The 16,236-nt window shown below is 24.2% G+C and overlaps 1 protein-coding gene across 1 annotated transcript; it reads left to right on the top strand.

Annotated features, from left to right (window-relative positions):
• The first annotated feature begins 1,462 nt into the window (after positions 1-1,462).
• On the top strand, positions 1,463-13,715 carry LOC145842609 (G-protein coupled receptor family C group 5 member B-like). Its single transcript, XM_082950080.1, has 7 exons — positions 1,463-1,726; positions 6,933-7,154; positions 9,730-9,982; positions 10,744-10,890; positions 12,441-12,585; positions 13,209-13,320; positions 13,570-13,715. The coding sequence occupies exons 1-6, from the start codon at positions 1,533-1,535 to the stop codon at positions 13,304-13,306; spliced, it is 1,059 nt and encodes a 352-aa protein (XP_082806206.1). The 5' UTR covers positions 1,463-1,532; the 3' UTR covers positions 13,307-13,320; positions 13,570-13,715.
• The last annotated feature ends 2,521 nt before the right edge of the window (positions 13,716-16,236 follow it).

Genomic DNA, 16,236 nt, shown 5'->3' with positions numbered 1-16,236 from the left:
GAAGTTCAGAGCTTATGTCTGTTAAGAAAAAAATCCTTTTAAACCAAGTGTGATAATCGTTTACCTTAAGACGTTTTGTTTCTACAAAAAAAAAAAAACCTACTTTTTGAAATCAGTATTAGACCGGATCCGGATCTTAGCAAAAAAAAAAACGGAGCCGTTAGAACACATGCTGTAAATGGGTAGGAACATCCATTCTAATGGATTCGTTTGCTTTTATTGTTTCTACACTACTTAAAGATTTAAAGTTAATTTAAAAAAATCTTTATCCGTTACAAAAAAAATAAAATTTTAATAACAAATTAATGTTATATAAAACACAAAGTGCATATAACAAAAAATATTTTAACATTTTGACAAAGTGACAAGTGTTAACATTTTTAAACATTATAGGGCTAAAGTACTCTTTTATACTCCTATCGAAGGTTTTATGGAGTTTTAATTAAAAATATTTTGAGAAAAAAAAGCATGTATAGTTTATAACCTAAGTGAATACTTAAAACATTATAAATTAGAATTAAAAAAATAAAGACATAGTTAAAATTAGGCTAGAGCTTTGTATCAATTAAGTTAAAACAAAAGAATAAGCACTTCAATATAGTTTTATAAACTTTATTTAAACTTGTCGACAAAAAAGTTTGGTAAGTGTTAAGTATTCCAACTCAAAATAATTTTTTAGTGACTAAAAGAATTTAACTACTTTCAAAACTTCGTATCTATTAAACTACTACAGTAGTCAATGATTTTGTATTTTTATACTGGTTTTGAAATGACCAACAAGTTTACTAGTTTTCTTAAATACTTTTACTATTTTGACCAAAAGCACTAAAATAATATTAATTAGTTTAATTAAGTAACTAATAATAACAGTGTGATAAAGCTTAACCTATATAGATAATCATTAGAAATACTTTTTAAATTACTATATCTTGTACTTCAAGTGAATGTGAGAGTACTGTAAATTGAGAGAAATTGGAAAACTTTTTTCTTTTCATATTGAATTGATGTATACAACATCAAGAATAGAACTTATTATATTACTAAAGTTTGTTTTAAATATTTATAAGTTCTAAAACGTATTTAGGTTTTTTTTTTATCTTGTATAATATAACCAAGATTAAAAAAAATAGCGAAGTTTCTTGTTTTTAATTGTGTTATCTAAAATAAAATAAAGATCTTTTAGTACAATGTTGAAACAAAATTGGTTAAAATGCAATTATCACAAAAACTTAATCTGCTAAAAGGTTTTAGTAGTAGTCAGTTAACTTAATTATTGTTTTGAATAATAATAAAAATCCATAACAAGTTAACATTGAAACATAAATGAAAAAAAATGTTTATACTAAAAAAAAATAAAACTGCATTGTTGCAAAACTAAACAGGAGTATGTTGACTTCGTATTAAAAAAGTTCATCTTGCAGTTAAGATCAGCTTGTTTTAAACATTGTTGTTTTTCAGAAATATGTGATCAATTAAAATTTTGAAGGTTTAATTTTAGATTGGATATAAATTTTCTGCTACAATAAGTTATAATGACAACAATAGTAGAATATTCGAATAAAACAATACCTGCAACATGTCATTCAAACATGAGCTCTACTTATTTTCGTTTCTGTGATGTTGAAGAACTGTGGGGTGTTGTAGCTGTGGGTGCTAGTGGAATGGGAATAATACTTACACTTGTTGCTTTTTTCTATTACATCTCATATGTGAAATATGTTGTAAGGTTTGTTTTTCAGGATATATTTAAAAATATAATAGAAAAATGTTTAGCTTAAATTAGTTATAAATTCAAATAAGTTTCTATGGTAAATTTTAGTATTTTTTTAGCTATAAATTACATAAAACTACAAGAAATAAATATAGCTTTGTAAACTACTTCTTATGATAGTTAATGTAAAAAGACAATAAAAAAGTTTATTTATATATATCTCTAGCTGTATCAGTAACATTTGTTTAAATTTAAACAAGTTGTTTACTAGTTATTGAATAATAGTATTTATTTACTAAATTATTTTACGATTTATTATGACTTGTAAAAAGTTTGTAATATTGTCATTTTTTTAAATATTTTTACTTATTTGTTCTTAATTTTGTAATTTTCCTTCAAACTTGTGTAAAAATGCCTGAAGCGAAATTAAGCTCTCTATAAATATTTCAGTGCAATTTTATTCTTTTTAGCATTTATACTGAAATTTGAAGACCCAATTATCGTATAAAGTTTATATGTTACTACAAAGTATTTCAGATGAAATTTATAATACTTAAAATAAGTACTGAAATAAATTAAAGTATAAACATTTATAATTGTCTAAACTGTGATTATAATTTCAACACGGATTTGTTGAAACCAAAAATATAAAACACTTTTAGCATAAGTTTTAAAATAATTGATGAAGAAATATTTAAAACTTGGTTTAAGAAAAGTAAAACTACTATGATAAAAACTAAACGGAAAAAGTCACGACAGAGGTCGGCAGCTTTTAATAAGTGGTGGGCCAGTTTATAGAAAAATTCTTTCACGGGCCGCAGGTTAAATAACAAAGATCTTATAATCAATAAAAAATTACTCTTTTAAACTAGAATAAGCTATAGAAAATAACAAGTAATAACTAATTGTTTATTTAAAAGCCTAAAATATAGTGCTTCCACAAACCTTTTAAATTGTCTTTAAGAGTATGATTTAAGCTAAAAAAATTAAATCGCAGGCCGCAATTTGCCGATTCTGGTCTTCAGAAAAAACTTATGTATTTTTGTGAAAAAATAAATTCTAAAATTTTTTTGCTTGTAAGTTTAAAAGTTATGATACCTCTTTTTTCGTTTTCTTAAGCTTGTTCATTTTTACGAATTGAGTAGAATAAAGCAACCTTATATATTTCTTAACTACTATCGGTATAATAAAAATTAATCCTTAAAAATATTCGTATCTAAGGAAAAAACAATTTTTTTAATTTTTTAAAACATTAAAAATATTAAAAAGTACATATAACTGTACAACGAAAACTATAACTAGCAAATATATTAAAAAAATTACTTTAAGAAGCATAGACTATAATAATTTAAAACTTGATTTATTTTTACAACTCTAGAATGTATGTGAACAATTTTAGATAGATTAAAAATTTTGACAATTATATGACAAACAAACTCAATGTTGTGTCATGAATGTAGTACTTACAATTTGTTATTATAATTCATTGTAAAAAACTGTGCAAGGTTTTTACGCTTAGGTATAGTTAAATATTACTTTTGTTTGCGGATAAAAACAAATTTTCATATTATTGTATTTGTGCAATTTTTTTTAAAGTTTTACGCATTCAGTTTTCCAAAATATACTTAATTTACTTAAAACTAAGTAATTAAAACACAAAAATAAGAGTAAACTTTCAATAAGAATCAAAACTTACAAACATAACTGAATACTAAGTAAATATTTATTAAAAAATCAGCAAATTATTTCAAAAGTTATTGTTCTTATCGTTATTATTTGTATTTATTTTATTTTTATTAAAGTTTGCTTTTTTTTTTTCTTTTGATAAACTAGTTTGTAAATGAATTACACTTTTAAAGCATTGCTCAAATGTAATAATACAAATTATAAAATGACCAAGTTGGTTCTATTTTCAGACAAATTGTATATTTGTACTTTCCAATGAAAATTATCTTTTAATTTTTTGAACTATGTAAAATATAAATAACTTGATGTACGCAAAGTTGTACTTAATTAAATTTAACATGTTTGTAAACATTACCTACATGTTTTTATGCAATGTCGTAAAAAAGGATAATCTGCCTTTAAAGAAAATAACTTATTAGATTTATAAAATCCAGGATAAGTTTATTAATAAATGATATTATTTGTAAAATTAAAAATATAATTTTTGTTTAGACTTCGGAATTTTGTTTTGAATAAAACGAAACATTCTTATATAGTTTATATACTTTAATATTTTTTTGGTTACTATTAGTTTCACTACTTAATTTTTAAAAATTGTTTAAAAAAATAAAACTAAAAAAGATTAAATATTTTAAGAAGAATTTGGCTGCTACAGCTATACATTTCAATTGTATTAATATAAAGGTTTGATCATAACACTTCAATCATCTGACCATTGTCATAGTTACTCCCACCGTTTACCTGTGCTTTGGTCACAACAGTTTACTCAGGGCCACATCGGGCGGTGGGGATAACTATGACAATGGTCTGATGCTCGAAGTGTTATGATCAAACCTATGACTTAGAACTTGCACGTACTGGAGGAATCCAATTGCGTTGTCTATTGATCGAAATGGTATGATCAAACCTTTATGTCAACTTGTCTCACGGCACACGTAAATCCGGGCTTTGGCCTGATTGACTTTCGCCGATGTTTTCTTTAATTTATGAATGATTTAAAATAACAATTAAGACTTAGATCCAATGCATAAATTTTTTTCGCTAATTCTTTTATAGTAAAACATTAATAAAAACTTAACTATCTAGTTATATAACCACCGTTTTTACATATATTTCACAATTTAAATTTTTTAAACTATATAGACTGTGCTTAATGCCTTCTACAATAAGTTTTTAAAGTAAAACTTGTTTCCACAGAACTTTTGATTATAAATTAATTAAAAAAAAAAGAATATATATTGGAAAAATAGCAAATGTAAATCTAATTTAAGTTTAAAGACATGCCGAATTTTTAATTTTTTAAGTATATAAAGTTTACTCTGTTGTTTTTGATAATAAGTTGCGTAGTATGTTTTTTTCGATGAAGTATGTTTCTATTTCTATAGACTTTCTGCAAATAACTTTATAAACAAAATATTAGGAAAAATAAAATACAAATATGTGATACTCTGAAAAAACAACTGGAATTTAGACACTTTAGTTTTAATAATTTTGTGCGTAGTCAAAAATATTTGTTGAAAATAAAAAATTGTAAAAGTCATTTGAGAGCACAAAAATAGTCAATAGAGCACGAAATAAGAATACAATAAAAAAACAAGTAAACGAGTTAAATCTTTACTTTTAATGTTGTTCTCAGTGCTTAAACGGTTGTTTAGTGCATTTGTTTGAATGAGAGTTGTTAATAAAAAATACAAAATGTTTAATTTTCTACATCATTATTCAAAAAATAAACGTTTATCATGAGAATGTAAAAGTATTACCAACAAAAATGTTTTTGTTTTTCTTTGACATAGAACAAACTTTATAAGTTTCCTTTTTGATGATAACTGTCCAACTATTTACTGTTAAAAATAAATGTACATCAAGGTGCACTTATTCAGACAACCAAACTATTTTAACATTCATAGTTGTTTAATGTAGAACGAACAACATCAAATATTTAAATGCGTCGTTAGTGAATGCATTTAAATATTTGATGTTGATCGTTCTACATAAAAGAGTAAATAATTATAAGTTTGTGGTTAAAAATTTAGCTTTTTATGTTAAACTATAAACTTCATTAAAGATTATGTTTTTATCTTTGTTTTAAACAAAATGAATTTTTGTGTTATTTTTATTTTAGATTTTTTCGTTATTTGTCTTTCAGTTTAAGTGGCCTAGATTTTGATGCCTAGGATACCATATGGACAATAAACTTGCAATGATAATAATAATTATACTTAGATGAATTTAGTTTCAATCTAAAAGATAAATTTTTAATTCCTAAAAGGATGATTTAACACATTAATTTTAAAACATTTTTAAGAACTATAGAATGTATGTAACATTATATATTTTTTAGTTTGTGACTGTTACTTTTGCTTTTCCAAATTCGTTTTTGTTGTGAAATTGCCCATCTTACACTTACTTTTAAAGATTTTTCTTATTTCAAAGCTGCTAATGTCCTCACTTGCTCCTGAGTACACGGTTTAAATTCATTTTATAGATTATCATATCTTAGACAGTTTTGATTAAGAATATTGTAAACATATTTTTAACAAAAATTGTAATGTTAAAATTCCTACAAACGTTATAAAACTATTGATATGTGTGTAAAACTATTTATATAAGTACTTCTTTTGTTAAACTTAGTTATAATTACAATTTGAAGTTTAGTATTTTTTTGCAAGAAAAAATTTACGACTTCTAAAAAAATATATACAAAGTTAAAAAACATATAGAAAAGTAGACTTGAATTTTTAAAAGTAAACTTTTATAAACCTAACCTATCTGCAGTTTTTGAAACTTTACAAGGCTTTTAAAGAAATAATTTAACTTTAAATTTGTCTTATCAGATAGTATAAATTATAATTTAGATATACCAATAATATTGTTGTTAAAGTTATTAAAAGTAACTGATAGTTTTAGAAAGTCTGAAGCTGCAGCACTACAATAACATTATAAGTTTTATTCATCAAGTCGAGAAGTTAGCAAACTACAGCACACGGGCCGTATCTGAATCGTCAAGCATAAAAATTCGTTTAAGATCTATATCTAACTGATGATAATAACCGTTCATTTCATTAGATACTTACTGAACTAGAAAAAATTTATTGTGACTGATTTTAAAAGTTTAATTTAAAAATATATTCTGAGTTCTTAAAAATCAAAATATTTTCCAAAAAATATATCGTTTTAAGTGTTTCTGTATATTAAATAATAGCTTGAATCAATAAAATAATCTTTATCAGTTTTACAACTAAATAGTTAAGTTATTTTAAGTATGGTATAATAATTTTTATTTGATATAGAAACAAAAATTATAATAGCTGCAAAAAGACTTTGTCTGTGAGTAAAAGTTCGTTAAGTATGTTAGGTTATCGGCTCCTGATTTAGCTAAATCGACAGTTACAGGATTTTCAAGGATCTTCTTTCTTCTATATTAAAGAAACATTCATTTGTCTAAATTTTTTATAAATCAATAAATTTTTGTAGAACTTGTACCCTCCTTTATTTATATGCCAAGAAAATAAAAAGCTTTTTATACTACTTACAGAAATCAAGCAAGCAAGAACATATACATTTTGCTTATCACGCTCTTTGGGTGCTTTACAACTTTCATTGGCTCTCTAACGTTCGTTTTAAACCCATTTCCCGAAGCACCGTGGGTTTGTTTGCTACGAAGATGGTTTTTACTTATGTCGTGGCCACTTATGGTAGCACCTATTCTTGTGCTCTGCACTGTAACATGGGCTGAACCTTTTCTCGATGAAATCAGGTTTGTTTGTACCATCATGATTAATCAGTAACAAATAATAAAATACTGCATCTATGTGCTGGGATTGTTTTAAGTATTATAAGTTTCTCACTTGATAAAACTGATGCAGCTAAAAAAATTTTGTAATTTCTTATTATGATAATTAACATTATAAATATATGAAAGGTCTATTAAATGTAATAAACAAACAGCACCTGGTTGATTTTAATAAAAACACTAACTACTAGTAGTGATAAAATATTGACGAGCACATCAAAAAACTATTTTATTGAAAAATATGAAAACATATTAACAAAATAAATATAATTGTCTTAGTCAGTTATCGTTTTTTAGACGATGGTAGAATAGTAGTACATTATTTAAAACTTTAATAATCTAAGCAAAATACTTTACGGTTTAATGAAGAATTTTGTCTTATAAATTGGAACTTAAATGTCAGTAATTACACGATAACAACTTTAGAAAACAACGTGTCTTAGTCAAAGTAAAGCGATAAGTTAAAAATGTATTCTACAAACACGAGTTTTATTTTTGTACTAACATAGCTGTTAGTTATTTTGTGTTAAATCCAGGCGGTAACTTAGTAAACTTTCGTTTTTTTTAAGTATTTAAGTTTTTTGGAATATATATTTAAAAGTTAAGATTTTTTTTTGTAAAAAGAAAAAAACAAATAAGAGTAAGTGACTAAATTTTAAAATTCAAATTAAGTATTTAAAAGGTGGAGTAAAGTTTGTTATGTCATACTAAATGACAGTCTGATACAAACTTAAATATTTTATGATGTGTAATAGCTTTTCAAACTTATAGTGTTCATATTGTATATTGTGCAATTAAACTAAACATTTTTAAAAAGTTTTGAAATTTATACTTTTTGTTATAAACAGTTGTAAGTATAAGTTTTAAAATGTATATTTTCTCGCATATGTATTTATATTTAATTTAATCATTAGAATTTTTATTTAAAACTTTTTATACATTAAGAATAGATAACAGTTTTTTTGCCAACTTTGTTATTTAAAGTTTAAATAGTTAATATATCCGCATTGTTTAAAAAAAAATGTTGCATACAAACAATGCAATGTGAGCTATGCACAATAATTTCTTAAATGTTTGATGTTTCTTTAATATAAAATGCATATCTATCAGCTATATGATAAAAATTTTATTAGGATGCTAAAACTATTTTATTCAGTATAAATTCATATCATTATACTTACAGAATTTAATTTTAATTCAAGTAAAGTTTTGCAAGTAAGTTAAATTCAGTAAGTAAAATAATTTAACTATTTAGATGTATTTCACTTAAAATAAATGACTCGTTTTGTATACTAACTAGTTTAATACTTAATTATTTTTTTAATAGTTTTTAATACATTTAAAAACTTGAATATATTTTAAAAAACAATTTAAACTTGAATTTTTACTGAAAATATAAATTTTAAAAATAAGTTTTAGTATTTACCAAAAATATAGTTTTTTAAACTATTCTAAAACATTTTGTAGTTTATCACTTTATTTATACTATTTTGTAATAAGTTTTGATAACTAAAACAATCCGTTTCAATTATTTATACAACAATATTGAAGCAATAATAAAATTTTGATTTTTCTTATATTAATCTATTTACTTTTTGTTAATATAAGCAACTTTATTAACTAACTCTAAGCTAAACTAAATAATAAAAACTTTTTAGCCATAATTTCCTACAATAAAACAAATATTATAACATTATATAAACAAAAACTAAACGAAATAACAGTTTGTAAGAGGTGCACATTTAAAAATTTTTTCAGCAACATATCTGAAAGTAACCCAGATTAAAGGTGAGAAAGGTAAAAACTAAGACCATATATATCTGAATAATAAAATTTGAAAAATCAGAGTAGTTTTGAAAAAGTTTTGTTATCGCATTAAAAAAAAAAGGCTTTTATCCCAAAAATACCAACAAAAAATTGTCATGGTCTAAAATTAGGCTCTTAAGACAAACGACTTAAACTAATTGGTTTTAAAATCATTGAAACTATTGATTGTACATGTTTTTACTTTTTCTGATGCTTGATAATTTTTTATGTAAACAGAATCTAAAGTTTAAACATTTCTAAACAAACTGGCTGTTGTCAAGTGAAACTAAAATTGAATAAAACTAAATTTAATGAAAAGTTGTACTGTACAATAAGCTTAAAGAACTTTTTTACGAAGTTAAAAATTTATCATTTGAGTACTATTTTTTGCTTAAGTGACTTCAAAAAATAAAAGGGTAGAAGTTTGTCTGGAAACATTTATTTTTTCTAAATATATATAGGTTTATAAAAAAATAATGGAGGCAGTTACAATAGTAATTAAAAAAAACTTTGATTTTGTTTTAACTTAAAACAAGATGATACTTGGTTAATTACTTTATTTATAAAATTTTCTTATATAGTAGCAGCAACAAAAAAATAAAGTTATAAAAACTTATACTTTTTTTAATTAGAATCAAATTTTGAAAATTTTACTCTATCAACCTTTAGCTTACAAATCAATAAAAAAATATAGTATACTTGTTACTTTTTTATGTAAATAAGTTTTTTACAGATTTTGTTCAGTGTTGTTGTCAACTATCAGCATCATCGCAGTCAACGGAATAATTGTAGCAGAGTGGTGTATTTTAAAACCTCCGAACCAAAATTTTTCAGAAGAAGAGTCCCGACCTCTCTTCATTTGCGAGAAATACGAACACACTTATCCCTCCTCCATGTCTTACAATTATTTTATTATTCTAGCCACAATTGTTAGCAGTATTGTTGCTTATCACAAGATAAAGAACAAGCAGTCAACTCACAATAGTGTTTGTTTGTTTTTGAAAATTAAAACACTATTTTTAAGAAGTGTAACTTTACTTTGTTAAATAGAACTCAACTTTGTTCAGGTCTAAAAAGCTTGCCAAGTACTTGTTAGCAAATATAAGTTGTCTGATTCTTTATAAACTACGACTGACTACTTACTATACATGTGGTTCTAAGAAAAAAAAGTCCCTTGATTAAACATAAAAAATTCCAAAACACACTTAAAAGCATACTGCTTTGTAGATTAAAACTTTTAAGAAGTTGCTTAAATTTTAGTGTATTTTAATTTTAGTTCATTCCTTAATATTAAATGTGTAAAAACTTTTTCTTTGTAAGTTTATTTTTCAGTTTAGTTATCAATTTTTATGTAAATAAGCAAAAGATCTCTCGAATATATATAAATATATATATACATATATATAAGTTTATTAATTATTTTTCAACTAAGTAGCACAAGAAATTAGTTAAAACATTTTTAATAAATTTCTGTAAGATTTTTTTGAAATTATAAAAAGTTATATTGTATTTATACAAACTATAAGAACACTAATTGTAGTTGATGCAGAATTTAATTTGCTAAATAAATTCAGTAGACTTCTTGGTTTACTGAAGCATTTTAGTAAAACAATTTAGAAACGTTTTTAAGTTTTAAAAGTTTTATTTTGATATAGTTACTAAGTTTCGCTGAAAAAACTTACCTGATTAACTAAAAAAGCTAATAAAAAAAGTTCTAATTAAAGTATTCACGATTTTTTTATTACAGGATGAACTTGGGTTGTTATTTCCTACACTTTTTTTAACCAGCACAATAGTTCCCTGCTTAGCTGGTTGGGCATTTATGGTGTTGTTTGGATTAGAAGGACTTAGTAAAGTTGAAGAATGGTGGGAACCAACTAATGCTTTTTTTATGGTTTGTTTTTAAAAAAAAAAAATATGTAAATCAGTATATCTATTTAATAAAACCTTTTTTTACGAGTTATAAAGTACTGATACATTAAAGTGTTCACAGATTGTGCTTGTACGCTTTCAGTTTTATCTTTATTAGTTAAAACTTTTTACATAAGTAAAGCTTAAAGCTACCAAATAGTTATGTTTTAGCTTTTATAATGTATTTTCGCTAACTAGGCTGTTGAACTTAATCTATTAAAAAACAAATTTGTTAAAATTTATCAGCTTACTACTCAATCAGGCCGCTCAGGTAAGCCGATTTAACTCAAGCTAATTCTGGAATTTTACAGGTCTATAGCTAGTTAATTTTTTTTAAACTCAGTTTAGTTTGATTGAGTTTTTTAAAGCTCAGTCTACTTTTGAAATAAAACTTAATCTAACTCGAGTCAACCTTTAATCTAAATAAAGTAAAAACTAGTTGGTTGTAAAAATATCAGACTTTAAAACATTTTTGTTTAAAAATGATTTTGTATCATTAAGTCTTTTTCTAGCATTACTCTCTAGCATTTTAGCACTACTTAACTTAAAGAGACTAAATGTTTGTTGTTAGACTACTTTAAAAAAATATTATAAAAAGGGTTTTTAGAGTGTTTTTAGTTAGTAATTCTGAAACATAGAAGAATTTAGTTTAAAAAATAGTTTGGAGTACATACACTAAGAAATAAATATTAGTCATTTTGTCATACAAAACGTAAACGGTAAACATTGTTATTAACAAACGCATAGAAAATTTAGATGCTAAATTATACATATTTCTTTAGTTTTAAACTATCTTATTAAAAATAATAATTTATAGCTGTTTAGTATCATACAGACAATGCGTAAACTGCTGATTCTGAGTTTAGTTATTTTAAATACCGTGTATGTTTATTAGATAATAAAGAAGTAAACGTTTTGAAAAATATTTATAATTTTGTCTAATTTTTGCTTGCTTAAACAAAATTTGTTTGTCCTGAGAGAGGTGTAAGTCTAAGTTTTATTTTATGAAGCTAGTATGGAGTAATTTACCGCTTCAACTTGTTTATTTTAAATCATATTTAAATCATAAAAAGTATGAATTAAAAGTTTATGATATACAAAATATATTATATGACAAAAATAAAATTTTAAAACAATATAAATTCCAAAAAATATAACTTTAAAAACTAGTTTTTGTTGCTAATACTTTATTCAACTTATTCACAGAGTTGCATTATAAACATTGCATAAGGACTTAAGTAAGATGATTCATAACACTACCACTTAAACTGTACTAAGCTTTGAGAGTAAAAATATACGATTGAAACTTTTAAAAAAGATCGCGTATTTTTCACTATATATTACTTAAAAATTTAAGAGCAATGCTCCTATTTTTTTGTTCTTGTAGCAAGTTTTAGTATTTTTACAACTGATTATTAAATAAGCATGAAGTATGAGAATTATAAATTCAATTCGTAAACTGGTAAATTATAAAAGCTACAATCGTATACTTAAGTATAGTATTTTGTGAGTTAAAATAGAAACTATTTTAAGGTTGTTAGCGGAACACTTGTCCTAGTGTTTTACATTTTCCCAGTTATAATAAACATGCGCAATATAAAAAAAGAAGAAACTCTAGAACTAGCTGGTAAAAACATTCCCAATACAACAATACCAGATCTTATAGAAAGAAATATACGTTAGTTTGTTTCAAACTATTTATTTATTTACCTGCATTCATCATGCTTTTGTGCGAAATTAAAGTTATTTTTCAGCTAAATTTAGAAGTTCGATTCTCAATGATTAAATATAATTAAAGTACAAAGTCTTTAGAAGTTAAACTAAGTAGTTGCTAGTAAACAATTTTAACCATAATTGTCGTATATTCTGAAAAGTTAACTTGTATATTTAAACTAAAATGTTGAAATTATAATCTAAGTCTATTTACAAAACCGTTAAAAATAAAAGGTTAGTTAATGCATTAATTAAATTCAAAAAAAATAGTGGAAGAAAAACTAATTCCATGTTACGTTTTACATTTGATCTCATTTTATTACTTTAAAACTCTTTTAAAACCAAATAGTCCCAAATTTTTAATGAAAACAGTCAAAAAGTCTACAATGCTCTATGACCGATAAAAACTATTCAGAGTTTTAGTAATTAATCAATTTAACTGAAAAATTTAAACGCAAAGGTAAAAATTCAAATTAACTTTTGTTATAAGAAAACCATTTTCTACAAGAATTGCAGCAAGAAAATATAGTAGTTTATATTAGTTTTTTTAAACGCCAATTAAAAATTTTATACAATCTAAAAATATAGCTATGTCGGTTCGGGGAAATCCAGCCATTGTTCCCGAAACGCTCGATATGGACGGGTACAGTGGGCAGACAACTCTCCATATCAAAAATAAGGGTTAATAGAACTAGTTCAGGTTATTTTTGTTTTTAAGAAAATACATCTTAAATGTGTGGGTTTTGTTTATTAATTACAATAAAAAAAATAACAGCAAATACATTTTTTTTAAATTGTCATATTACAAGTACTTAAAATTTTAAGAAGTGTAAAAATCAATTAAATTTTTGATAAAACTTGTTTTGTGATTTACATTTTGATTAATAAAATGCCAGACATTCGAGCACGTGATTTAAATAATTTATTAGTATTACTATCTTTTTGTCAGGCCAAATCAACAAATGAAGCAAAGCAAAAAGCGCAATAACAAAAAATGATGAATAAAAACGATGAAAACAATAAAGAAAGTAGCTGAACGGAATATTACATGTACTAAAATTTTTCGTAAAAATAAACACTCAATTGTCCAAAACATCATTATTTTTGTTGTGATAGAAGTTTTTCGTTTATTTAGTATGAACTTATAAGTATATAAGTAAAACGTAGATTCTATAGATAAAATAAAATTTAACAGTTATTTGTTAGTTTATTCATTGATAAAGTTGTAATACCAACTTAAGTAGATAAGTACACATTTCTTAAGATACTTTTTGGAAATAAATTATAAGTTATTAGTGATAGATATAGGTTCTAAACAGATATAACTATTTTGTTGAGAAAAGATAAAAATTTATAAAAAAACAATAATATTAACTTTTTTTTTCAAAATTTTCATTTTCTTTTTTATAGATTTTTTTTCTGAATTTTTTTTTGATTAGACCACACAATACAAAACAGTTTATAATATGATAACAATATATACAACATGCTTATAACTACATGATTTGCTTTTTATAAATTTCATTCACTCGATATTAAGCACAGTTATGTTTTTAAAACTTGGTTAAAACTTTTTTAACTTGTTTTTTTTACGCCTATAAACTAAACTTGTTACATACTATCTTATTTTAAATGGTAAATCGTTTATAAGAAAAAAACTCCTATTATCTTTACTCAATATAAAGCTAGTTTACAAATTTAAAAAGAGACTACTGATAGGAAGGAACTTTATTTGTATAAATGGTTTAATTAATGAACTGGTAAGAATTTCAAAAGAAGAATGTTATAGGTATCACTAACTGATAAAACTTATGGAAGTCTTTAAAAAAGAGGAGTAAAAAAATAGGTTCTTAACCATAGTCAAGCTTACTAATAAGTCCTTTTTAGTTTTAGTTAGAGGTTCTCATGGTTATTTAGTGCTTCTTGATACAGCAGTGTGCTAAAAAAACTTACTTTGTACAGAAAATTTAATAAGTATCAAATACCGTTGAGACAAAAGCATGCATTCTATCGTATTTTACATTTTAAAACTATTTTTTATTACATATTCTTAAGATATATAATAATGGTATACTATCAAAATCCACCCGCGTTCAAAATCCACCAAATTTTTTTATACATTTTCTTTATTAACTAATCTATTTTATTTATTTATTTTTTATTTATTTTTCACTATCCCGGTTACCCCTAACCCTTACCCTCGTTCGGTAAGCGGTTCTCGAATTTTACTGGGTGGATTTTGATCGCGGGTGGATATTGAACGTGTCCCATAATAATGTTTAGTAAAAAAGTTGACTTACTCAAAGTAGAAGTTTTTTTTATTTAAAAACGGTTATAAAATTATACAGTGTAAAATGTTAATAAAACTTTTTTGTTTACGATGTTTTCTACACTTTTTAAAAATTTAAAAATCAATGGCTTAGCTAGCCACTCTTTGACGCAAAAAATAAACAGCATGAGAGACCAAAAACTAGCTTGAGTTACATAAGGTTAGCCTGGGAAAGGTTAGGAAATCACGGGCACAGAGTTATTTAAATAGCACAGAGTGACACTTTAGCACGGGGTGGCTTTTTAGCATGGAAACAAAGGTATTCTAAAACTTTTACTTTCATTTTTTCAACATAATACTATTTGTATAAACCTAGCGACATAAACGAGCTCCATATTTTTTATAACATTTTTGATAAGTTTAAATTGATTTTAGTAAGATTAGACTTTAAGCATAATTTTTAAATAAAACGTGTAAAATATAAATATTAATAAGTACTGATAAAAAAACTGCCTGTGTTTTTTAAAGCTGTGATAATTTATTAAATTATTGAAAATTTATTTAGTTCATTCTAGAAATACATATACGTTTGAATATCGCAATACAAAAATATGTTAAGTTCCCCTTATTTCTACATCTACGTGTGTCGCAACTTTTTAATACGTATGTATGTGTTTTAAAATTTATATATAGACTACTAAAAAGGTAAATAAACTTAATTTAAAAACTTTTCGTTCAACTTAGCTTTTTTATTCTTTTAAAATTTTTAGAAACTGCAAGTTTTAAAGTTTTTCTAGAGAAATTTTTTTTAATTATTTTTAGACGATATTTTGTTAGTCATTTTACTAATAAATATTAATATAAAACAAAAGCGTATACATTAAGCTAATTTAGAAAAATTGTTTTGTCATTAAGTTTATCACTTTTTAATAGACTCACCAAGTTTTTCATTAACGTTTTTTCTATAATAAATATTTTCTAAAATTTATATACTTTTTGAATGTATTTCAAAAGAGTAGTTTTAGACTTGTATTTGCTGTTATTAAATGAATATTTATGCCGTTTACTTATATTACATATACTTATAACTAGTTTATATATTTTTAAGTTTCAAACAGATTTTAATTTTGCTAGACATGCTAAAATGAATTTGTTATTTCTACCGCAGAGTAGGTTATCGACGGATTAGAAACTCTAGTTGCCAACATTTTTAGGAGAACTAGTCACAGTGAAAAGGTTCCGCTACTATTCTGTTGAAGATTAAGAACATTTTAACATTTAAAAACATTAAGAAGATTAAAAATTTATGTATTAATGTTTTGTCCAAGTTGAGTTACTCAAAGTAGA

This window comes from Thalia democratica, chromosome 8 (genome assembly GCF_965202585.1).
Source record: "Thalia democratica chromosome 8, ktThaDemo2.hap1.1, whole genome shotgun sequence".
Classification (NCBI taxonomy): domain Eukaryota; kingdom Metazoa; phylum Chordata; class Thaliacea; order Salpida; family Salpidae; genus Thalia; species Thalia democratica.
Note: the sequence above shows the minus strand (reverse complement) of the source record. Positions and strands in the feature narration are given on the sequence as shown.

Excerpts from the sequence above, each read along its gene's own strand:
- LOC145842609 (XM_082950080.1), top strand. The coding sequence starts at position 1,533 with ATGACAACAATAGTAGAATATTCGAATAAAACAATACCTGCAACATGT. Across the intron at positions 1,727-6,932 it reads TATGTGAAATATGTTGTAAG|AAATCAAGCAAGCAAGAACA; the intron begins GTTTGTTTTTCA and ends TACTACTTACAG. Across the intron at positions 10,891-12,440 it reads CAACTAATGCTTTTTTTATG|GTTGTTAGCGGAACACTTGT; the intron begins GTTTGTTTTTAA and ends AACTATTTTAAG.